The sequence below is a fragment of the Chelonia mydas genome, chromosome 17, assembly GCF_015237465.2.
Source record: "Chelonia mydas isolate rCheMyd1 chromosome 17, rCheMyd1.pri.v2, whole genome shotgun sequence".
NCBI lineage: Eukaryota > Metazoa > Chordata > Testudines > Cheloniidae > Chelonia > Chelonia mydas.
Genome location: NC_051257.2, coordinates 11,618,565 through 11,643,251, shown reverse-complemented (window position 1 = coordinate 11,643,251; position 24,687 = coordinate 11,618,565). Strand labels below are relative to the sequence as shown.

General features: G+C 42.8%; 2 protein-coding genes across 19 annotated transcripts in view; one reads left to right on the top strand and one right to left on the bottom strand.

Moving 5' to 3' along the window:
* The window catches only part of PITPNM3 (PITPNM family member 3), a 338,711-nt gene extending 337,765 nt beyond the window's left edge, over positions 1 to 946 (top strand). For all 7 annotated transcript variants that reach the window (XM_043531087.1, XM_037880424.2, XM_043531085.1 and 4 more), the window contains one exon: positions 309 to 946. In XM_043531087.1, coding sequence (XP_043387022.1) covers positions 309 to 617 — 309 coding nt within the window. In that variant the 3' untranslated portion in view covers positions 618 to 946. The remainder of the gene's footprint in view (positions 1 to 308) is intronic.
* A 6,192-nt stretch (positions 947 to 7,138) lies between these two features.
* Positions 7,139 to 24,687, bottom strand: part of PIMREG (PICALM interacting mitotic regulator) — a 79,632-nt gene continuing 62,083 nt past the window's right edge. For 5 of the 12 annotated variants that reach the window (XM_043531091.1, XM_043531092.1, XM_043531099.1 and 2 more), the window contains exons 2-5: positions 15,440 to 15,776; positions 13,081 to 13,436; positions 12,109 to 12,204; positions 7,139 to 8,851 (exon numbers count right to left, since the gene is read on the bottom strand). In XM_043531091.1, the coding sequence (XP_043387026.1) occupies positions 8,686 to 8,851; positions 12,109 to 12,204; positions 13,081 to 13,436; positions 15,440 to 15,727 (906 nt within the window). In that variant the 5' untranslated portion in view covers positions 15,728 to 15,776 and the 3' untranslated portion in view covers positions 7,139 to 8,685. Of the gene's footprint in view, positions 8,852 to 10,395; positions 10,443 to 12,108; positions 12,205 to 13,080; positions 13,437 to 15,439; positions 15,777 to 20,794; positions 21,171 to 22,025; positions 22,138 to 24,687 lie in introns of those variants that run through there. The other 7 variants (XM_043531094.1, XM_043531096.1, XM_043531093.1 and 4 more) reach the window with 6 other exon arrangements.

Here is a 24,687-nt window from a genome sequence, read left to right as displayed (position 1 = left end):
CTCCATCTCAGAGAGTCTGGCCTCTCATGTCCTTGACTTAACTAGTTACACTGAAGTTGGAAACATCACTCCAGAAAGGAGGCTGTTGTGAAGGAACCACATAGCTGGGCCTAGTCAATACGCAGTGCTTGTCCATTAGCTGGCATGAAAGCAGCACATGCTGAATGCTTCACCCCCACCCCCAAGATCATGTTTGCTGGGAGTCTGTCTGGCCACCATTCCAACCAGGCAGATTGCTCATTGATGGGAAGCCTGCTCACACGGATCATTAATGTATAGTGTTTTTCTCTTTCCCTCCCTGATTCCAGTTCCTCAGTGAAGGTTACGCGGCGCACTTAGCCTTGCTGGAGTTCAGTCTCCATTCACGGCCCAAGAAGAACAACTCCCGGATGATCTTGAGGAAAGGAAGCTTTGGCCTGCACTCCCAGCCCGAGTTTCTACGGAAAAGGACTCACCTTCGCAGGACTATGTCTGTGCAGCAGCCTGACCCACCTTCGTCGAACCCCAAACCAGAGCGTGCCCAGAGCCAGCCTGAATCCGACAAAGATCACGAAAGGCACCTGCCTCCCATAGCCTGGGTTCGAGGCGGGGTCCATAAATTTGAGTCTGCACCTTAGGAAGCATTGAGGTATAAGTCTTGGGTGCCGGCCAATCAACCTGTAGGCATGGGGTGGGACACAGCCAGAGGCTTCCTTGCTCTGGAATCTGCCTTCTTAAACCAAGTAGGGAACTTTGTTTGTTCCTCTTAACACACCTATTATAAAACTTAAAATCCCAGATCTAAAACTATCGCAAGTGCTTAACATCAAAACTGCAAAAATATGTCTTAGAATTTTTTTTTACAATACACATTATAAAATGTGCAATAAGAGAAAAGCGGTAACAGGTTGGTTTTACTCAATGGAAGATGCTTAAAGGAGTGACATCAGTTAACTAGTAGTACCTTTAAAAAAAGCATAAGCAGGTAAAATGAGTGAAAGAGAAGGCTTACGTTTTAAAACCCTAATGGCAGTATCAATTGCTGCTATACTCCTGAGAAAGTGTTATACACAGAAGGGAAGTGCAGGTGGAGTGGAATGTGGAAGGCAAACTCTTTGGGTGCCTTAAACCCAAGAAAATTTCCTTTGGCTTATGGTGTTGATGAATGTGCATCAGCTCAAGTTCTGATCTATACATCTTATAAGTGAGGTAGCTAGACTTAAAATACCCACTGGAGAAATCTACTTAAGAACCAAATCATAAACACTTGATGTTTTTTTTTTAAAAAAAAGTCTCTTTACTGCAGTCTGAAGCACTGATAGTGTTGCTATATACGAAGATCACACATTTTTCGTGGAGACTGGTGACTGTACAAATGTTTGAATTGCTCCAAGCAACAAGATGGGTTTGACCCTTTCGATACAAGACATGGATCCTTCTTAGGTAAGCTAAAAAACCCCTCTTCTGTAGTGTCTCCAGAATTTTACAATGGATGAAAATGAGTGATAAAATCATCACCAATTTTATATTGGTAATTTTTCCCTTGCCGCTGCTGTTTAAAGAAACTATATGCTATGAAATTGTAGATGCAGTTTCTGGTAACAAAATCTTACTGCATTTAAAATACCCACATTTACGCTTCATAGGAACTAGATGCTATGAAATTGCAGGTGCCAGTTAAAGTACTCATTTTCTAATTATCGAAAAATTCCGTTTAGATGTTCTCAGCTTAGTTAGAAGGATCTACTGGAGGCAACTGTGTGGGAATTGCCCTAAATGCTCACATTTCAGAGGTAAATATTGTAGTCATTTTAGGATAGAAGCAAAGAGCCAGATCCTGCAAATTCTTACTCAGTGATAACTCCTACTGAGCTGAATTCAGTAGAACTATTAAAACTTTTCAGGATTAGGCCCTAACATAAGCACGTTTTCCAATCTGCATCAGTGCTGTAAGTGCTCAGGAAAACCACCTCTCTAAGCATTAAAAACTGGTTTATGAGCCTGGGAGAGTTTAGATAAAGTTACCCATTTTTCAAGTCATCTCCATCTTGAATGCAGGCTCAAATGAGCCTATTAGTTATTGAGCTATAGTATGTAGAAGGAATGCTCTGGGGAAATGACAATGAGGCAGTAGAGGGAAAACCTAAACGAGCATTATTTGAAGACCCCAAACTGCCAGAGAGGTTCTGATGGCTGATTCCTACCCAAGAAAGCAGCAAATTAGCTCTACTAATGGAGCACCTTAGGTACATTTCTGTATTTTATTCTGAGGGAGGAATGCCAAAGTTACCTGCTCCTTTGTATTACACTTATAACCAGTCCACATGCAAAAATTTAGCTTCATATTTCCTGAAAGATCTCATAGCATTTCACAATAAAATTAATGTTTCTCTTATCCCTGTTAAATTAAACTGGAGTTTTGAAGTTAAAATTAAGACACTAAATGTTTTGCAAGCTCACACTACTTAGGATCGGGTACTTAAAGGTAACTGTTTTATTTATGTCCTTTGCTCAGTGTTTCCTTGGTGCAAGGTCATTTGGATGTAAAAGCTAAATGTAAGATCTCCAAGAGCAACACTTAAAATAGTTTTTAGGTTTACAAATGTCTTTTTATGAGTAATGTCACAAGTCCTCTAACACACAGCACTTTAAATGGTTATTAAGTGTTCTGTCTTTAGCCTCTGTGTCCCTCTCTTCCACCCTCTGCAACCAGACTGAAATCACACCGGCTGCAAAGCAGGGCAGGGCAGAAACTAGCTCCCTGCCCTAAACTGACTACTAGTATCTGCATGCATGGCTCCACAGACTTTAGTGGAGTCATGGCTGCTTATTCAGTGATGAAGTTGGCTCCCTGATGCTGCTCTAGGAGAAAGCAAAAGTAAGTAATGAAGATGGGTGGTTGGTGCTCAATCCCTATCTGATGCATCTCTTCTGACTAACAGGTACCAACAAAATAATGCCCTCAGAACATACAGTAAAAAGCTTGCTCCAGTGATCTACATCTGACCACTAATGGTTTATAGATTCACTGCTTTATTGTCCTTGGAGCAGTTTTATTTGCTTGAGGCTGTGGTGATTGGCCTAATTGTTTTAGGCTCTCTTCACTGCAAAACCTCGGTGATACAGTATTTTTCAGCTTACTCCAAGTTTAATCGGGTAAGAGAGCATAAGACTTTTCAGATTTGTGTACTGAATTCCTAACTGTCATCCGATGGGCAGAGCTAAAGAGGACATTGATTGTTTAGCTCGAAATTCCATTTTTTAAAGCAGCTGTGTGTTACGGCATGTACACTGCTGGTAATTATTGTGCCTGCTGTGCAATTCAAAGCTATTGTTGCTTTAGCTAACGTCTACCTCTATCAGCCACGAGGCTCCAAAACCAATTATCCTATACATTTATCTAATTCTCCTATTATATATATTTCTTTCCAGAATGAGATCTAGTTGGAATTGTGTGTCCATCATTAAGGGAAATGAGCCTGAAAGTTCTAACCATGTGTTTTTTTAACTTGAATTTTTCCATTAATACCTGGGTCTCTTGACTAGAAGCCATTGTGCTGGCTTCTCTTAACAGTATAATAATTTAAGCAGTGAAATAAGTGCTAGTCTGTGTACATGATTACAATGTCAGCATTTTAAATGTTACTACATACAATGTTAGAATTCAGATGAGAATAATTTAACTCCCCTACTCGGTTTCATGAGATACTGGAACTCATGTGGCCTTAGAATAATTCCAATCTTGCTTATTGCTCAGGGATTGAATGTTTTACCCTCTGCTCACTGGTCCTCCAACTAAGCACCTTTGCAAACAATCCCACAACATATTCAGGTTAGAGGTTAATATTTCATACCAGCTGGAAACTGGGGTTCCAAAATTTCAGATTTAAAGCAATTCGGTTTTTTTCTGCTCTAGATTATTAGTCACTAAAATGGTGTCATCATTTCAGTGGGGCTGAGAGTATCAGTATGGTAAGAAGAATGAACTACCTAGGCCTACAAACAAATTATTATGTAATTGGAAATTTGGGAACCCAGCTGTATATTAAAACTCATACCTAACTTATGCTGTGTCCAGGTAGCTCTTTTGTGGAGGCTGACCTAGGCCCAATTATGTTAAATTGTCAATCCCTGTTATCTCCTAAAGCATTTGCTTCTTGCCAAATTGTTTACATGCTATGATTCATAGGTGCAGACTTTCCTAATTCAGAGCCCATTGAGTAAAGTGGAATTTCAAAATCAATTTAAGTCTTCGTTCAGTTTTGCTTAAACTTTCACCCAGGGGATTAGCAGTGCTTTTTAAAATCTCATTCATTAGCAGATTAGGTGTGGGTATGTATCAAGTTACTACCAGATGTCCTTGCACACTCAAAACTATCTTGGTTGTGAACTAAGACATCAGTGGAAGTTTTGGATGCTCACAGAACACAGCTTGAGCACATAAATAATTTCTGCACCTTAGTGCCTCCTGACTGCTTGATATGGAAAAGCACAGTCTTCTGCCCAGGTAAGCTGAGAGAGTAATTGGAAATGTAAAATGAGTCATAGCAGTCAAAGTTTAATGCACAAGTAAGGTAGGCTGTGACTAGGAACACTTATTTCTCTGCCAAGTTTATGGACCCAGTTTATTACTGTAAAAAAAAAAAAAATCTGATTAACTAGCAGTGGTGGACTTATCTGAGCTATTGTGAAAAGACACCGTCATAGCTGTGGTGTGTGTTGTGCGTGTGTGTATATTTACTGACTTCATAACAACCTTATGTGAAGTTTTGGTAAAGCTTTCACAGCAAATTTGTAACCAATATGCATTTTTTACAATGGCTGTTTGGTCTATTTTGTTGTCCTGTTAGGTAAGTTTTGGGGAAAAAGTAGCATTGTAAAGAGTGCAGAATATTCCACAGACATGCATAGTAATGGTAATCCAAATTTGATGAGTATGTCAGTAAGAAATGTTCAAGTACATGTTTGCCTACACTAGTGCTGTTGGAACAAAAATCTTCTTGCTTGACCAAAGTATTCTTGTTTATTCTGTGGCATGTTTTATATCTATCCAGCATACTATTTTGTTAGGTGTGAGAACTACAAAGCTGGGGTTCTCACTGGGGTTCAAGAGTTAGCTGCCATTTTGATATGGTTAGATGGGAAGAAAAGCATTAAATTATGTTCCATTCTCCACTATTTAGTGCACAAAGCAGCCTTTTTTACACTGGAGAGTTCAGACTTTAGAAGATGGTATTAGTGAAGATACAGGGCTCCCCTCCTCTTATTTGCTACTGCTTTCAAAGTAGCTAGGACACATTTCAGGAGCTGCAGGGAGACAGAACAAGCCATATGCTAAGAAAGCTTAATTTGTTTCATTAAGCAGTATTAGCCAAGATGGTGACACTGCTGTTAAACTCTCACACTCTTGGGGGCACAGAATCCATGTAAACAGCCCTTGTACCTGGTTCTACTGAACAGGATGCCCTGCTTCCACTTTGCAAAAGTTTTGTGCCTATGCATCTCTTTAAACAAATCCAGTTGTGTGCTTTTAAAGCTAGATTATATGCAAATAGCAAGAGCACTTTTCCTTATAAATAAATTCCCAAGTAGAAAAAAAGTTTAAGCACAAGACTAAATATAAAACAATTGGTAAAGAACAAGATTTCCCTGTAGTACAGCACTAAAAGCAAAAATGAGAAAGTAAATTGACTGATACCTATAAAAGCAACTTGCTGCTAAAGAAAAGCATTTACATTATGTAGGATCATCTCCTCCACTGGCTTTTTCCTATTTAAGGGACTGAAAACTCTGAATATGGAGTCACAGAATTTCCATTTAGCTAGTGGAGAAATTAGGCATGTGGCCTCTTTTCACCCTGCCACCATAGCTGTTCCACAGGAGACTGGAGGGTGGAAGTGAGTTCTAAATACAGACTAGGGTGAGTATGATAACTTACTCATTTCCCAGGCTACACAGCAGCCAGCGATCCTGCTTGGAACACTGTGGAAGGGAGCTCCGAAGGGGGGGGGGGGGGGGGAGTGGTTAGGGTTAAAATGACAACACAGCTAACACTCCCCTTTTGGCTCAGATCCATGGGAAGGGGATGATGATCTGGCCTGTAATTATTTTAAAATTTGACAGTATTCCCTTAAAACTGGGCCTGCTTTTGGGGCGGGTGGAAAAATTTGAGTTAGCCTCTCCTTACCCAGAAAAGCACTGGACCAGTAGTCAAGATCTTGGAGCATATTGACTGCTAAGTACAGGCAGGTTTACATGCAGAATGGAACACTAAAAAGGAAAATGGCAAGTTTAAATATCGAAAGATACTTCTGGGTCTAGAAGGGTCAGGAATGGCAGTCTCATAGCAGAACCCCAACCCCAATGCATACTTATTTTTCTATTTATGTGGGAAAACAAAATGTCTACTTATAACTGAATCCTTGTAAGGAGACTTGAAATTGTACATGGTCTTTGAGTCTACAGTTTTACTAAGTGTATACTTTTAAATAGTGTGTCAGTGGGAAGGTTCTATCTATGGTGACAAATGTTTATATTTCTTATGGCTGCCTTGTAAAAATTTAAAAAAATGTACAATAATGAATTTCTTAAAATATTATGAACTAAGGAGTAAGATTTTTACAATTGGTCTAGATTTTGATGTGAGCTGGTTTTTAAAAATCTTATAAAAAGCTAGTCACTTAAATAAAAACCTTCTTTGCCTTTAAGTGGACAGCATTGTGGGTTTTTCTTTACATTGGTGTGGGAAAGTTCCTCAGGCATTATGCACCTGATCAACCTGTTCAGAATGGGTACACTTCCAAGACATACCAAAAGGTAGTTAGATACAGCTGCTCAAAACTACCCTGCACTTAGTCAAAATAGAGAACTCTAGCTCCTCACCTGCTGTAAGGCAGCATTGCCAGCTGAGCTTCAAGAAGAAAAAGGAGATGGGCAGGATTTGACCCTATATTCCAAAATGTGGGATCTTTGTCACACACCCCGGGCAGTCCCCTTGATTTTAATTAATTAGTCAAAACCTATAATAGATACTAATGCACATAAAGCATTTGTAAGAAATAGCAAGAACAAACATTTCTCCCACTTACGAGGTGAATGGTGGTTGAGGTTTTTCTTAAAGGGGAAGGGAGTCTGAAAACAGAATTCAGCAAGACATCACTAGAATGAAAGGTCTATTTTGTCAAGGATCAGTACATACAAGTAAAACTTCAAATAAAAGCCCTCCCCTGGTTTAAAATAATAAACCTTATCTACTTTTTAAATCCAAATAGGAAGGGGTTCCACCCCATTGTTAAAGTTTTACCTTTTCAACAGTCTGGTTTGTCAACAGGCAAAAAAAGAGTTAATCTCAATTTAAATATAGATAGGGGCAGCATTCGTGCAAGATTGCTTACAAAATTTGGACTTCGATACCAATAGAATATTTTAGGGAGAATGAAGCAAGACAATAGTGATAGATTTCAGATGGCTACAATAAGTGGCAACAGAATTCACACAAACAGTCAAAGTTTAAAAATTCTAAATGTCAATATTTTGTAGTGGCACACTGACAGATTGCTTTAAAGACACTTCCCCTCCTTGTTTACTTATTCTCTTTAGAAAAAAGCTATAGCTCAAGGAACAGCATTGGTGCTGAGTTCTAGAGGTTTATGGAAAACACACCTCCTTTGCTTTGTTGAAATGTTAGAGAATTAATATTTTTGCTAAACTAAGATTACCTCTATTATAGAGCCTGACCTTCTTTTGCTATAAAAATGATGTTAAAGCTATTAGAAACACTTAACTAGTGCCACTGCACAAAATTATGTTAAGCAACAAGTGTTACTTCCAACTTTAGTATATTAATTGTTAGTGTCTTCAGTTGTGTGTACATGTTCCAAGAGCAATATTTACCTCAGCTGTTGATGTCTTATAGCAGTAGCATGAAAGACAAATGAAGCCCCAACTGTTAGCAGTTAAAATGAAATAGTTACATTAGTCAGTCAAACCCTGTGAACTGTATGGGGTCATACATTCTGACTTCAATCACCTGGACACGCTCATTCAGAATTCAAGTTGCCTTGATTCTATTTATCTTAATTCACTTTGGCAGTAATTTCTTTAATTCCAGTGTCACTCTGGAGTAACTACAGAATTCCGATGTCAACCCACAGTAACTGAAGTCAGAGCCTGACACTACTTTGTCTACTATGGTGCACAGCATAAAGTCTTCAAAGGCCACTAAATCCCACTGAAATTCATGCACTTTGGAAAAGCATAAGCTTTGGTGTTTTTTCAGTTTTCAAAGCTCTGTAGAAACTTAAGTCCTCAACATCTCCTGGGGGAGGTATAGGAAGCAATTATTCCAATTTCACAGATCAGGTGTCAGACACAGATGCTATTGTCTTTCCTTAAAATCATTCAGTAGTATTTAATCTAGCCCTAAAGTTCAATTCAAATTAGACAGGCATCGTCTAGTGTAAGTACTGGTTAAGTGAGTTCAGTTTACTGTTCCATTGGTGGGCAATACCATAGGGGTTGTCAAATGATATACTTTTTAATATCATCCCTGCACCACTGGCAGGAGACGTCCATAGAAGGAAAGACCTGAGCTGAATTGAAAGGTAGTATTTTAAAAAGTTAATGGCTTATTCAAAGCACAATCACTTAAATCCAAAAAGACAATACACCCCTCCAACTCCCATAGATAGTTAATCCTTCATTTGCTCACACATTGTTAATACTGTTTAAGGCCATCTCCGTCCAAGTGCTGACTGCATGCTGGAGCCTCCTTGCACGCCGTCTGAAAGCAGATTGGGAGAGTTTCCGAGACTGATGCACAGATCGCAAGTTTTGTGCCATTAGATGCTGATAATTTGATATCACTTGTTCTCTGCAGAGAATAAAGGAGTGCAATTAATACAACAGTAAATGGCAAGGTTAAGTAATTGGTAGTTCAGTATATACAAGCTGCTGGAAAGTGGGCAGAAGTCAGGAAACTGTGCCTGGTATATTGAGCAGATTTTATGAAGGTCATTAAAAAAAAAATTCTCACTTCAGTCATGTTTTATCTGCTATGATGTGTGGTCAGCAATAGCAGCAGACAGACTAAGCAGCATGATAGATTAGGAAAAAAGAACATTAATGGGGATGGTCTAATTTTGCTTAAATGTTTAACAAATGTTATATAAACAAGGGAGTGTCTAATGTAGCTTTTACATCAGTGGTTGTTTTGTGAAGGGTGAGGGAAAGTTTAAACAAACAAAACAGACATTGTCTAAGTAAATTTATCTGCACAGGGCCTATTTGGAGGAAAAACTCCAGACTCCTACTCATGGCTAGTGGAGATCAGAAGGTAGAATTAGTCTCTATCTTGGAGTTGCTAAGTATGGTACCCTCTTACCAACATATTAAATTGTAAAAGTCATGGGCTTTTCCCAACAGAAAGAGAAGATTTTCAGGCCAGCAAGTGAAGGTGTATAAGTATGCAGTAAAGTGAATTGAATTGCTAGTGTGAAAGTAGCATGCATTACCATGGGAAGTAACATGCTGAATCAACTTGTCATTTAGCAGTCACAGTCCCCACACTTTCTACCATGCCATGCTACGGGTATTCACTCCCCAGAGTGTTCTTATTTGCGTATTTGTTCCTAATTAAAACACCTACAGCAACTCACTACCCCTTTCCCATTAAATAAAAAAAATCCCACATACAAAGCCTTCAACACAACGGTGTAAATATTTAAAGATGTCACGGTGCAGCTTGAAGTGAAGATAATTTAAGCATTTAAGGAATTCCCAGAGCCAATCTCTTAATGGGGAAGTTCGGAGAAGTGATGCTGAAGACAGAATGTTCAGAAATTTACAGTGGAGAACCTTGCTTGTTCCAAAGCCACTTATATGCAGTTGCGGTATTTAAACACTGGTGAGAAAGATGTCAACTGCTGCTACTGAGGCAGTATTGTCTTAACAGTTAGACATTAAGAATGGTAAAACATACACAAAATCAGGCAAGTCATAGGAACACTTTTCTGACATGCTTTAAGTTGTTAGTGAGTAACCAGTGAGAACTGAAGTGACAAAACATTAGATGTTTTCTGGTCCTGGGTGAGAAAAACAGCTATTTGCACAGAAGTCAAACTATTTTTTCAGTGCAAACCCACATGGGGCTCTGTGACCTATAATCCACCAGCTGAAGCTGGGTTTCATGGCTGCACCGCATTACAACTGCAGTTAAGAGAGGCATGCACAACACTGGTGACTTTGAGAAAGCAGCCTGTGGTTCTGTACATTAATTAGTAAGTTTTTTTTTTTTTTTTTAAAGGTGCTCAAAGTTTTGTATGTACTCGTTCCCTTCAAAACAGCAGTTTTTCTCCATTCAGCCACATGCAAGTGAAGTAAGTATATTCAAAGCAAGCTTAAGAACAACAACTTTACCTGGTTGGTACTATCTTCAGTTACGAATGAGAGAAACTGTCATATCGCTAACAGATGGAAGAATGAATATTAGGAGTGAGGCTTTAGTGAACTTGAAATGGTTACGATCATTTAATTGACACATGGCTCTTTTAGGATTTTGGCAACTTACGTCCACACCTGATCAACTGAAAGTTTGACCGATATGAAAAAATACGATTGGGGTAGAGAGAAATAGTTGGAATTCTGGAGGGATTTCCACAAGCCTTTTTCTGGGGCAAGTTATCTGGGACAGTTGTTCTCAACCAGGAGGCAGCAAGCAGCTTTCAGGGGGCCAACCAAGCATGGCTGGCATTAGACTTGCTGGGGCCCAGGGCAGAAAGCCAGGGCCCCAAGCCCCACCACCCGAGGTTGAAGCCAAAGCAACTTAGCTTCGCAGGGCCCCCCGCCCTGCTTGCTACCCCCCTAACACTGGGCCTGGCTTTTATATGCAGAAAACCAGCTATGGCACAGGTGGGCCATGGAGGTTTTTGTTGGGCAGGGGGGAGAGAGGAGGGGACGACAACGAAAAAGGTTGAGAACCCCTGATCTAGAAGATCTGTAGTGCTAAGCTACATTCAGATGCTTTTGATATCTGCAAGACAGGGCCCTGTAGTCTAGATATAGTCCCCTGATGATGCAGAATTTGTAACCAGATCCAAGTAGAATTAAGCTGCAAGATATAGGCTTAATTCTAAGAGTTCTTTAAGCAGAACTTGTGAAGGTTTAGGAGATTACTGTGGCATCAACTTTTTAATTTGAAAACTCTTACCACACTGCACTTCGAAGATGCTGATTCTAAAGGAGGTAATTATTACAAAAAAACAGCAATTTCCCCCATTTCAAAAGCTTCTCACATTAGGAACTAAAATTCTTGCACAGTAATTCTCTTACAAAAGAAAGGTTCCCAGTAAAAAAATCTTGATGTGGGGGATGGACAATAATAATTACAGAATAACTTTATCTTGTTACCATTTTGATGATCTCTGTGAAACGAATTTGACCCTCAACACTTCAAGCCTTTCAACCTGAAATCTAGTTAATTTCAAAGTGAGTTAGGAACAGCTTCAGTGAATACACCTGCTCCCAGGTCATCTTGCCACTTTAAGTTATTTTCCTTTTTTGATAGGGTTTTTCTTTCCCACAATTGTGTGTGTGGAAGACCCTCAACTAGAAGAGAAGATTGTGATAATAACTATACACACTTGTCAAACGCACAAGCCAAACTAATCCTAGGTGTTACTTGGATCTGAATCAAGTTTTCAGGCAACATTCAAAGAACTTTATTGACATGAAAGTCAAGTGCCTATACAATAAGATTCTAAGAAGCCTCTATTGGCCCATTCTCGGCTATTAACCCACCTAGAACTGCTGCAAGGAGTTACCACGCAAGATACAGTATCAGAGGCCGAGCGTGGTGAGGAGGATTCTGATTTTTACAGCAAGCAGCATGTAATCAAGGAGAATGTTTGTTACAGGCTTCGGTGGAGCTGCGAGCTGGTCTGCAGATGTCGACGATACAGAGTCTTAAAGCAGAGAGGCTGTATTACAGTTAAGGCGTTTCTAGTGCTCTCACTCATCTTGATTATGAGCTGCAGTGATCATTGACTCAGGCTTGGAGAGGTGAATCTTTGGTGATACAGGTAGCATTAGAGAGGGGAAACAAACATCTCCCCCGATCTCAATATTGCTTACCTCTCCTCTCTCACAATGACATCATCAAACACCTGAGAAAGACGTTTCAGGCGGCGAATTCCCATAGAGACTGATTCTAACTCGCAGTCAAACTCTCTGAAGGGAGAAAGCAGCATGCAATTAGAGGATTCAAATGTTACATAGGTGATCTAGCCCAGCTCCCTACCACTGCAAAAGCATCTTTACAGTATATACCCTAGTGCTTGGTTCGGTTAATTTTTAAGCCTCTAGCCACAGGGTTCTATCTCCCCATCCCAATGTTCAGCCTTAATCATGCCTTAACTCCATTCACATCGCATCTAGAAAAGATGGTCTCATAGCTAAGGCACTGGACTGGGATCCAGGAGGCATATGTGGAACTTCCAACTCTGTCTTCACCTGATACCCTGGGCAAGGCACGATCTCCAGGCTTCATGAAATAATACTTTTTCTCCCCACGACCCTTTGTCCACTCTCCAGGGTAGGGGGCCATATTTCTGTTTGTACAGCACCTAGCACCACAGGAACCCCAGTTCTGGGCCAAGACCCCAGATACCACCACAATACAAAATAAAAAATCTTGGGGAAAAGCAGAGCAGAGTAGGATGAATCGATAGCTAAGTGATTTATCAAACAAATAGCATCAATGCAGAGAGTTTGGAAGGTTAACATTTCTTTAACTCAAGCCAGACTTGAGCTGGCATAATTACAGCATATAAACTTAACATCACCCTCCCACTGGATGGGGATGGTGCAGGAGCGCTCATTGACCCGTCATCATGCAAAATTAAGTTTCCATGGCCTAGTTTTATGCCATGCTCTCTCTCTGTGTAAATAGGGGCATGTAACAACTTTATTACCTTCCTAACCATAATAACAGCACATTGTTTCAGTGGGAAAGATTAGTAGTGCTTAGCTGCTGTCTCTCAGGTAGCCAGACACTCTAGTCACAATAATAAACAGCAATAGGAATTACAGATGATTGCAGCTTGCCTCTTTCTGCTGGCAGGCATAGGTGATGAGTACGGGCTCTTTAGAGCAGCTGCTCTCCTTGATCTCCGGAGAGGGACAGCTTCTTTTCCAAGCCAGTAAGAGAAACTCCTCCATTCTTTCCCCACCAAGCTCTTTGCAGATCTGGATGAAAGGGAGGCTCTCTTGCTGGACCTGGGGCTGCAACTGGGACCAGACAATGGGGTGGTCATTGTGGCCAGCCTATTCTTCCGACTAGGAGTTCGAGGTGAAGTGCTTCTCTTCTTGGCAGAGCTAATGTTGCCACTTCTCCTTGCAGGGATTTTAGCTGGAGAGATGACTAGAGACTGCGTGCGATTTTGGCAGGACTTCTGTATTTTCTGCAAGGCAGACATATTTGGGATTATGAATTGCTGTCTACAATATGCCAGCCCAACAAAATCCCAGCACGTGAACGATCGCTCTCAACCCCAGCTACGGTTCTTAGAGCCAGGCTTAAGCTAGGGTGGATGCACGTCTCTCATTGCTGCTAAAGCCTCTTCCCTCGGATAGCACTGAAATAGAGCAGCGTGCTTCATTTGACCCATTAGTCTTTGGGATTGATCCTGCTCCCACAGGAGCCCTGGACAAAGTTCTCATTGATTTCATGTGGAGCAGGATCAGGCCCCTGCCTTTAGAACCAGTTAAAGATGCCTTTAAACTGAAGGCCTTCATTTAGAGAAAGAAGAGCAGCACAAACAAGCTTCCCTTTGCTGCCCTGCTAACATACCTCAACCCGCAGGACTGTCCCCTGGGCTTCAAGTCTACTTGCAAACTATGAGTTGTAGCAGCAAGCCGGTTGTGCTCCTGGCTAGCAGCATTTCCTAAAATAGCTTGTGCAACCTAGCATAGGCTGCATGAAAAATTCAGCAAAACTCCCCACTGCTACAACTCCAATATTGCTGGTCCCATGAGACAAGTGCCCAGGCCTGATTGGCAGCCTTTACTCAAGCAAAAATTCCTTGCTGCCAGTGCTTGGCATTTCATCTGCAAAATAAACTTAGAATTAGCAGGAAGCACTTATTCCAGGTTCTTCCCCCTATGTGCATGCCACTACAGAAACAATTCATAGTTAGCAAGAATACCAAGGTCTTGCCATCTGCTTAACATATGGGGGCTAGTGTTTTGCTATTTCTAAAGGTATTCCCAGGATTTCCACGGCTTCTCTTTGCCTCAGTGAATTTAAAAGGGTACAAAGACTGTTTGTTGCAAGAAAGCTGCTGGAGAAGTCTTCTCGATCTAGGTGAAGAACTGAGACTTTACAGATCAAAGGATTAAATTCCAGCAGGATCTTCAGGGATGCTATTTGATATTTTCCCCTCCCCACTCCAAACTAGAGCCCTGAAACCTGACCTGAACCCAAAGGGACATGTGTCCGAGTCAGGTCAGAAAACAACCTAGCTCTCTCAGGGTCAAGTCTGCCCATAGGTAGCTGTGCGCCCTATTCCCACTGACCACCGCTGCCTCTCAGCACCATGTAATGCGGACCCAGGTGCTGACGAGTTGCAGGGTCCTTCACTCTGAGCACAGAGTGTAATGAGGCTGTGGCAGCCGGCAGGAGAGGGGCATGCAGCCACTACCACGCTGACCCAACAGGCAGGAGGCAGACGGAGCGTGAAGCCCCCCGCCAGGCTGAGCTCCAAGCACAAAGCACTGGTGCACGTTCATGGTTGGGTCTGAAAACGACGCAACACTTGGACTTGGGTCAGCAATTGGCTAATCGGTTTTAGATCAGGCTTTAAAATTTAGACCTCTTCTCCATGTGCAGTCTAAATAAGGCTGTACATTTTTAACAGCCCTGAGCTTTAGGAGTTTCCATAAGGTAGGTCTTTGTGAAACCAGTCAGTCCAAATTCAGACTATATATAAGTGGGTGATATTCTACTGCATCTCCTCCCTCTGCCTCCAAATACAGTATAACTAAAGTCCCACATTTCCCTCACCCCTGAGCTCCAAGGTTTCCATAAAGCATGTTCTTTTGAGAGCCCAGCAAATCCAGTGGTTTAAAAATAGTAAATGGAGGAGTCCTGGTAAAGTGTTTCTCTATGGATGTCCCACGTCATGCAGTCTGGGAGAGGGAAAGCGGTTCTCCAGTTGCTGGAGGTTTTGCTCAAAACAACATGACCAAGACTTTTTTTTTATGTCACTTCCCTTTTTGCTATGGTAACCAGCAAGCTCGATATTATAAAGCATTTACTAGTTATAAAATACAGCTACTATGTCCGGCAATAAAGCACTATGGCTGACGTGTGCTGTACAAAAAGAGCTAGGTATTATTAGTCCTGAAACAGGACACCAGGCTATGAACTGAATTGCCATGCACAGTACATTACAAGGGTAATTACCTGGGACACTGTTCCAAAGGCATTTTTTGCTGTTCTTGTGATAGCCCGGAGGGTTTGTCGCTTCTCTTTCGCTTCCAGACTTTCCCAAGTTGGATTCTCACCGAGGTTTATCTCTACTTGCTTTAAGGGCATTCGCTTTCTCAGAGACATGCGGAGGGTATTGAGAGAGCTTGAAGAAGGCTTCTTTCTAAATTTGTCAGGCACTGGGCTCTCATTCTCAAAGTCAGCCAGTAGCTGGTGGCTCCTCCAGCCAACTGTAGCCCCAACACTTTGGAACACGGATGCCATCACTCTTCACTTCTTGGAGTAGTCTTGCTTCTAAGGGGATCAGACAAAGCTGTGAAAAATAATGCACCCAATGAGAACACAGCCCCAACACAAGTCAATCCAGATGATAAAGGATAAACATATTGCACAGCACAAAAGTCAACAGGTTGTTGAAAAGGACCCGCTCTCATTTCCCAAATCCCCTCCAAAACATGAGACCAGCAAAAAGTACCAGGCTGAGCATCCTTGATTGGTTTAACAGGAAACTGTGTCCATTTCTGTAACTCCCCATGGTTTTGTGTGTGTGTGTGTTTGTTTGTTTGTTTTTTTTTGACTTTTCCCCAGGTGTTCTGTACAAGACTGAAATTGGAGGAGGAAACTGGTTAAAGCTCTGACAGCCAATAGAAGTGATTCATTACTAGTCAAACAGTATTTTGGGCTTCTATTTCTATTCGGTGAAGTTTCCAGTCTTTCACACCACTCTGATTTTACATTTCCCCCCACAGGCCCATTATCCCTCTACTTTGCATTGCCAGCTACTGACATCAGCCCCAGTGAATCATAAGACCGAAGCTTACTATAAAAGACTAAAGATATGAATACCCTATAATGGCAAGAGTTTGTTATGTCCGTCATATTGAGATTATGTCCTACATTTGGAACTTGGGCTGATTAGATCACTCCCTTTTGAGGTACCAGCTCATGCTTAAGTCACAACTGCAGTAGCGTGCACACACAATGGAGCGGGAATGGTGTTACCAGCAAAAGAGATCTGCTACAGGTTATAGTTAACCATGCATTCCTGATTTCTGTACAGTAGCTTGCTCAAAATTATTTGGGAAATAATCTTTAAAAGTACTTTTACGCTTGCTAATAAGCAAGCCACCCATGGTGACTTAATGAACTGTGTCAATTCATAAACACAGTTTAGAAAAGCTAGGCGATTGCATCCAAATGTGATCGGAGATAAAACTGAACTAGCTTTCTCAACACCTCACTGCGTATTAATAAATGCACTGTAGTGCGTAAGCATGATGATGTCTTAATGCAGGAGTTCTCCATTTTTTAAAAACATGCTGCACATCTTAGAGTTTCTTGCAAATACTTTCCCACCCATACAGTGTCTTCTGGACCCCATCCCCTCCAGCTAACATGCCCTCATCAACTGCAGCACTTGGTTACGTGAAACAGGAATAGTAGAAAAGCATTTAATATTTTTAGCTTCTTTCAATGCAGTTTTGCACACTTGAATGAGGACGTACCAGCACCATGTGATCAATCAGCTCTCCAGAAACCTGTTTGATAACCCGTGCCTTACTTAGAGACCTCAATTCAGTAAGCCATTAAATCTTTGCTGAGAAGTGGTGATAGACCAATTTATTGTGTGCATTCACACAGTGGAGTGCGAAGATGAGTGAAGTGCAGATCAAAGGGCCTCTCCTGTTATATTCTGATTCTCAAGAGGGATAGAAGAGTCATTGTCCCAATGGGTATTGCATGTTATTGTCTTTGCACAGTAGCTGGAGAGTGCAGCAAGTTCAGTTATAACCTGCTACTAATAAAGTGTAATCAGCTTCTAAAAGGTGCAGTTTCTGGGTGTTAAACAACAACAGACAGTTTCAAGTCACTTGATAAAATTTAACTTCGATTTTCCGACAGTAGCTTTATATACACCTCTGTTAAGTTCATGACCTACTCTCTTCCAGGATACACACTTCTGTAGCGAGTGCTGTTGTCAAGGATCCTTCCCCACTCTGAACTCTAGGGTACAGATGTGGGGACCTGCATGAAAACCTCCTAAGCTTACTTTCACCAGCTTAGGTTAAAACTTCCCCAAGGTACAAAATTATTTTACCCTTGGATTTCCACTGCCACCACCAAACTCTAACTGGGTTTACTGGGAAACGTAGTTTGGACACGTCTTTCCCCCCAAAATCCTCCCAACCCTTGCACCCCACTTCCTGGGGAAGGTTTCATAAAAATCCTCACCGATTTGCATAGGTGATGACAGACCCAAAGCCTTGGATCTTAGAACAATGAAAAAAACATTCAGTTATCTTACAAGAAGACTTTTAATAGAAGTAAAGGAATCACCTCTGTAAAATCAGGATGGTAGATACCTTATAGGGTAATTAGATTCAAAACATAGAGAATTCCTCTAGGCAAAACCTTAAGTTACAAAAAAGACACACAGACAGGAATAGTCATTCTATTCAGCACAGCTCTTTTCTCAGCCATTTAAAGAAATCATAATCTAACACCTACCTAGCTAGATTACTTACTAAAAGTTCTAAGACTCCATTCCTGTTCTGTCCCCGGCAAAAGTAGCATACAGACAGACACAGACCCTTTGTTTTTCTCCCTCCTCCCAGCTTTTGAAAGTATCTTGTCTCCTCATTGGTCATTTTGGTCAGGTGCCAGCGAGGTTACCTGTAAAGGGTTAAGAAGCTAAAGGTAAGAGGATTTTTCCTCTGGCTAGGAGGGATTTTAAAGGGGTTTACCCTTCCCTTTATATTTATGACAGCTGTCTAATACAGCTGTGGCCCTGTGTATCAATCCTTCTGTTATTGTTCACTGAGCGTCTTGCAACAAACACCAGAAGCGTAGTGAATATAAGTGGTGCAAATGCCCATCTCTGACTGGGGTTCTCTTACCCTATATGATCACCACTGGATGTGGGCAACAAATAACCCCACAGCTTCTTCCTCTGCGCTCACACAAAGTTCAGTCTCTCCAAAATTTCAGTTATTTACTGTTTATGTTACAGTAGTGTCCAAAAAAGAAAAAGAAAAAAATCTTAGAGGCCCACTGTCACAGTTTTAGGCCAAAAGGGACCCGCAGATTATCTACTCTGATCTCCCATGTATCACAGGCCACCAGCACCCGCCCATTAAACCCAACAACTGAAATTAGACCAAAATATGACAACCTACAGGAGACTAGATTTATGCCACAGGGACCTAGGGAAATGATTAAATGAGATATTCCCAGATAATCTTGGCAACTGACCCGCACCCACATGATGCAGAGGAAGGCAAAAAAATAAAACATCCTGATGTCACTGCCACTCTGACCTGGGGAGAATTCCTTCCTGGCCCCACATCTGGTGATCAGTTAGACCCTGAGCATGTAAGCAAGAACCAGGCAGCCAAGCACCTCAGAGAGAGAATGCTCAGTGTCACCTCAGAGCCTTGTCCAATGTCCTATCTCCAGCTGTGGCCATCTCTGAGGCTTCAGAGGAAGGAGATCAAAACCCACTCCTCCATAATGCATTATGTGGGGCGATGAGGCGGGGGAAGGAGAGAATCCCTTCCTGACTCCTGCAAATGGCTGGCTGAATCCCTGGTCCCAAAAACCCATCCTTGAGGAACTCCATGACTAACCTTTCTCCAAAACCTATAGCTTTCTCCCTTTTACCCAGTTCCTTATCCACCTCACAATTTTTGTACTAATCCCCAATAGTACCTAATTTAACTAATTAGTTCTCATGTGGTACTGTGTCAAATGCTTTACTGAAGTCCAAGTGTATTATATCTACTGCACTTTCCTTACAAAAAAAAGTCAGCTATTTCTCAAAGAAGGAAATCAGGTTAGTCTGGCATGCTCTACCTCTGGTTAACCCATGTTACATCACACCATTTACAGCAGAGCCTCAGACTTACAAACACCAGAGTTACAAACTGACAGGTCAACCATACACCTCACTTGAAACTGGAAGTATGCAATCAGGCAGCAGCAGAGACCAAACAAAAACAAAAAGCAGGAAATGTAGTACAGTACTGCGTTAAACAAACTGCTAAAAAATTAAGGGAAAGTTTAAAAAAAGATTTGACAAGGTAAGGAAACTGTTTCTGTGCTTGTTTCTTTTAAATTAAGATGGTTAAAAGCAGCATTTTTCTTCCGCACAGTAAAATTTCAAAGCTGTATTAAGTCAATGTTCAGTTGTAAACCTTTGAAAGAACAACAATAACGTTTTGTTCAGAGTTACAAACATTTCGGAGTTAAGAACAACCTCCATGCCTGAGGCATTTTTAAACTCTGAGGTTCTACAGGACCTTCATAAACTCTCTCTCAATTTTTTCTAGACCCCGTACAGACACACAAAATCTGGAAGAGCTTGCAATAGAGGACCAAAAGCAGACAGGGCAAGTAATCTGTAATCAACTCACAGATTACACCACAGCTTCCTCGCTTTTATAGAGTACTTTGATATCTACAGATAAAAGGTAGGTCTGTATCATTATTCCACATTTTATAGATAGGGAAACTGAGGCACAGAGCGGAACATCACCCACAGTCATCCAGATGCAGGAACAGAACCCAGCATAGGTGTTAGAACTAGGGGTGCTCCCGCACCCCCTGGCTTGAAGTGGTTTCTATCATACACAGGGTTTACAGTTTGGGTCAATGGCTCGCAGCACCGCCCCCATTGTTCTGGAACCCAGCTCTCCTGAGGCCCAGGCCAGGTCTCTACCCACTCCACACGAGCAGTGGTCAGCAAATGCATTGTTCTACCTATTAGCAGGGACGGTGGCAGTGGGGCGGGCCAGGGGGAAAGCAAGGGATGGGGATGCTGACAAGGGAGGGGTATCTCAGTGGTTTGAGCATGGGCCTGCTAAACCCAGGCTTGTGAGTTCAATCCTCCAGGGGGCCATTTAGGGATCAGGGCCAAAAATTGGGGATTGGCCCTGCTTTGAGCAGGGGGTTGGACTAGATGACCTCCTGAGGTCCCTTCCAACCCTGAGATCCTAGGATTCTAAGGGCAGGAGGAAGGGGCAGAGAGGGAGCAAACAGCCCACCAGCAAATCTGCGGCAGGCAGGGCACGATGCAGAGGCTGATGACATGGCTGGGGCCCAGGGGGCATGTGTGGGGCCCATGCCCCCCACCTCTCCCTGGGCGTGAAGCGTTGCCGCGGAAGACCAGGGGTGAGGCGCCTGCTCGAGCCCAGCCCTGCCTTTGTTCCTGGAGGGCCCCGGGCTTGCAACACTGTAGCCGCTTCAGCTTCCTCCCCCTCACCCCCCGGCGGTCCCCAAGCAGCCCCCCGAGCCGCTGCCCACCCAAGGCTGCCCCCTCTGCAGCAGACTCACCCACCGCTCCCAGCCCAGCCCGGCCCCGCTCGCACCAGCAGCTGCCCAGCGCCTCTTCAATCGCCTTTGGGTTTAAATTGCGCGCGGTCTCCTTCCTCCTCCAGGATTGGCTCGCTCCCGTGCAATGGGGGGAAAAGCCACCCCCACCGCCGGCCTGCCCCCCGAAGAGGGGGGAGCCTGTACGCTCCATGCGATCGGCTGCGGCGGGCGGCTGGGGTGCGGCCGTGCAGCCCTGTCTGCAAGCAACTGGCTCACTCACCCACCCCGGCCTGGAGCCCGTCCGGGTGGGTTTGGGTTTGCAAGCACTGCAATTTGAATGGCCAGAGGGGAAGAGCACAAGAGGGGACTGTTTTGTGCAATGATCCTGCCACGCCTTGTAAGCCTCCTCCCCACTCACTGTTTAATACAAGGGCCAAGTCTGGCAAGTAAAAAGACACAGGAAAACGTGTGTGTGAGTGAGCGAGTGAAAGAAATCCCACCCCTGTGCCCAGGTTTCCCCTCCAGGCTGTTGGTGGGCCCCCTCGTGCTGGACCTTAGTAAGAGACAAGAGGAACACTGGTTCCTTGAAGAAAAGGAGTACTTGTGGCACCTTAGAGACTAACCAATTTATTTGGCAGATTGTACTGGGTCCTGCTTTGAGCAGGGGGTTGGACTAGATGACCTCCTGAGGTCCCTTCCAACCCGATATTCTATGATTCTATAGCAGGGTGGCCTATTGCCTGCTTTCACCTGGTCCAACTGAGTGGGGAATGGCATCTGTCCTTTTCAAATGGCACTAGCCACTATTTATTGATCCCTTGTGCACCCGCTCGAGCTCAAAACACTGGTTAACGGATGGATTCCCCCATTGTACAGACACAAGTTCCCATTATCTGCAGGGTCCAGTTATGAATAATTAAAGACAACCATGAACTGTTACAGTCTGCCTTCTGCGCCTCACCTATTTAGGTCAGAACGAGCCGGGGAGTGGGTGCGTGGAGGACATATTTTGAACAAAAGCTGGCATAAATACTCAGTTCCTAAATGCAGGGATCATGAAATTCTCCCCCCACCCCCCTTTATAAGGGCAGGATTATTAACACCAGTGTCCTAGCCAAACTCCAGTTTAGCTTCTTCTACTTCATACCTAAACTCCCACTGCTCTTTCAATTAGGGAAGATGTTCTTTTCTTACCCATGAAACGGAGCCAACCCACAGAATCGATGTAAAACAAAAAGAAGCTGTCTCTTACCAAGAGAAGACCAGGCACTAACCAGCTTTCACAGAAAGGCTACATCCTTACTCAAGCTACAAACACTGCAACACTCATATGACCAGACTACTACCAGCTGGCACCAGACCTCCTAATTAGGCCACCAGCTCCCCTCTCATTAGCCACCCTTCTACACCTGCAGAAGCCTTGAACTGTGAATTAACTCTTTGCTTGCTGGCCCCTCTGCACCCTCTCATATCTTTTGTGCAGCATTGCTGTGCACCGTTAAATACTTGCTCTGTTTCACCTAGAGGAAGCTATGTTTTAGGGATGCAATCCCCGTTTGCAGCTTGCAAAGCACACTGGTATCCATCAGGCTGAAATCTGTTTGTATAACGTGTAAAACCACAGGCATCTTCATCTGCCCCTTCCCCAAACCTCCTCTATGCAGAGATTTGTTCTGTTGCAGAGAAGAGTTGCATCTGACCTGTGCTTGAGATACGAGGGAGGTGGGGTGGCATTTTGTGTCATTTACCTGCATTCTGGGCGGTTTGGGATGGCGCAAGGCAGGGGGACAGGAGCAACAGTTACAGAAATGATGCAGTGGGAGCAGTGAGAGACAAACCAAATTTACACATCTGCAACTCAGTTGCTGTGAGGATGCTATAACTTTTTAGCAATTTAAACCCACAGATGTGGTTTGGTGGTTGACAGTGACCTAACCCAGTGGTAGGTTTGTGCACACTTTGAATAATAAAGTGTCCACAATTTAACCACAAGCAGCGCCTCTGGCCCAACTCAAGTATTTGGCTCCAAGACTGACACACAAGCTGGGACCCTGAGGGAGTTAGGCACATAGATGCCACTGCAATTCAGTGGAGGCTGGGTGCCTAACTACCTTAGGTTGCCATTTGAAAACCCCAGCAACAGTTGCTATTGCTAACACCCAGGGCCAAATCCTGTATCTCTTCCTCAGAGAGCATTCCCCTTGGCTTCACAACAGCGTTGTAGAGTAAGAACAGCTGGATTTGGTGTTCAAAATGAGTTTTAATCCATGTGGCTATTGAACATTATAATGAACAGAAGGGGACAAACATCCCATTTTAACATCATATTCCACAACTGGCAAGGCTTTGAATCAAAATCAGATACAGTACAGTATGTGCTGTATACCAGGGCTTAATGCACAGAAAACACAGGTGCAGAGAATCAGGCTGTTTACGCTGCTGCAGAGGAAAATAATTCAAGTACTCACTGTTAAGCCATTTCCCCACAAGGTATTTTTTTGAACTTTATCCTCCTTTTGAAAAACGAAGGTGGATTGTGGTGCGAAGCTGTCTATTAATTCCCCACCACCACACACACACACACTGTGAACTCCATTTTGCATTGCTTTTCTCTTCACCAAACTCAATGCTGACATCTAGTGATGCTATACAACACAGCACCACCACCACAGAAGAATCTATAGCTTAAGAAGTGAGTGCGATGAGTTCTGAACCACAGAAGTCAGAAATGGAAAAGCCCTGTCTCCTTGCCCATGCAAGGATTGGGCTGCCAGAAATTTTCTAGTGTTTTGTGTGCTCTGATTTTAAAAGTCTGAAGTGATGGCGCTTCAGCCACTTCCAATCAGGAGACTGATCTGATAGTCCAATACATCTCTGTTCATAGTGGTGCATAAATGTTTCCTTTAATATCATCCCGATTCCCATCACTCCCAGCAAAACCCGCACATGCATTATTTCAAACTCCTCTCTGTCCTTTTGTGTGCCTTAGCTTCAGATTTCTACAGACTGATTTCCCCCCTCTTCTCTACAGGAAAGAGAAGGGGGACCTGGATCTGTCTTGCTTCAATCAGCTTTTGAGTGCTACATCTCTCTATCTACAGAATCCTCGAGATACAGAAGTGCATTCAAGTCTCCCTATCTGAAGGCAGAATTTGGTCCTTTATCTGACTGCCCTCTATGCAAGTGATCATTCTGAGTGTAATAAGGACAGCTGTTAAAAAACAAACAAACAAACAACAAGAACAAATGATGGGTTCAGGCTACAATCAGATCTGTATTTGGAACTCCCCAACACTAAGGGGTGTTCTCCTCTCATCCGCTCTGGGGTTTTGGCTCAGTTCTATTGATATTAAAAACAAAATGCCAACCTGCATTTCAAAGCCTGTTTGTGAAATGAAAGCCTCAAGTTTCTAGCCTTTATGGCTGCAGATAAAAGTCTTTAAAATGTAGCTTGGAGACCTGAAAATGGCTCCCATTCATGTAGTTTTGTTAACTGTGACAATAAAAAGCAGGAAAGAAGAGAGATGGTCATAGTAGGAAGATCTGCACAACCTGCTTGAGAGTAGCATCTTATTTTGGTGTCACAAGTGTGTGGGGCTTGGGTTTTAGGTGGAGTTTGGGGAAATAATCACTCCGCCCCCCCATCTGTTGCTCTCCTGGAAGCATGTTAATCATCTTAGCTAATCACTTTCTAAGACTTGTAGATTGCGAGGCTGCTTTGGGTAGAAGCATATTTATTCTCCAGATCTGCTTCTCTGCAAACTTACTAACAGAGCACGGGATTCTGCATACACCTTTGTCTTGAGTGGAGAGAAGTTAGATCCTGGTCTATTAAAGTTCTGATGAAAGCAAGGCCTTATCTCATCACCAGTGGGAACCAGCCTGTATTGCATGCACGATGTCATGACCCCCTG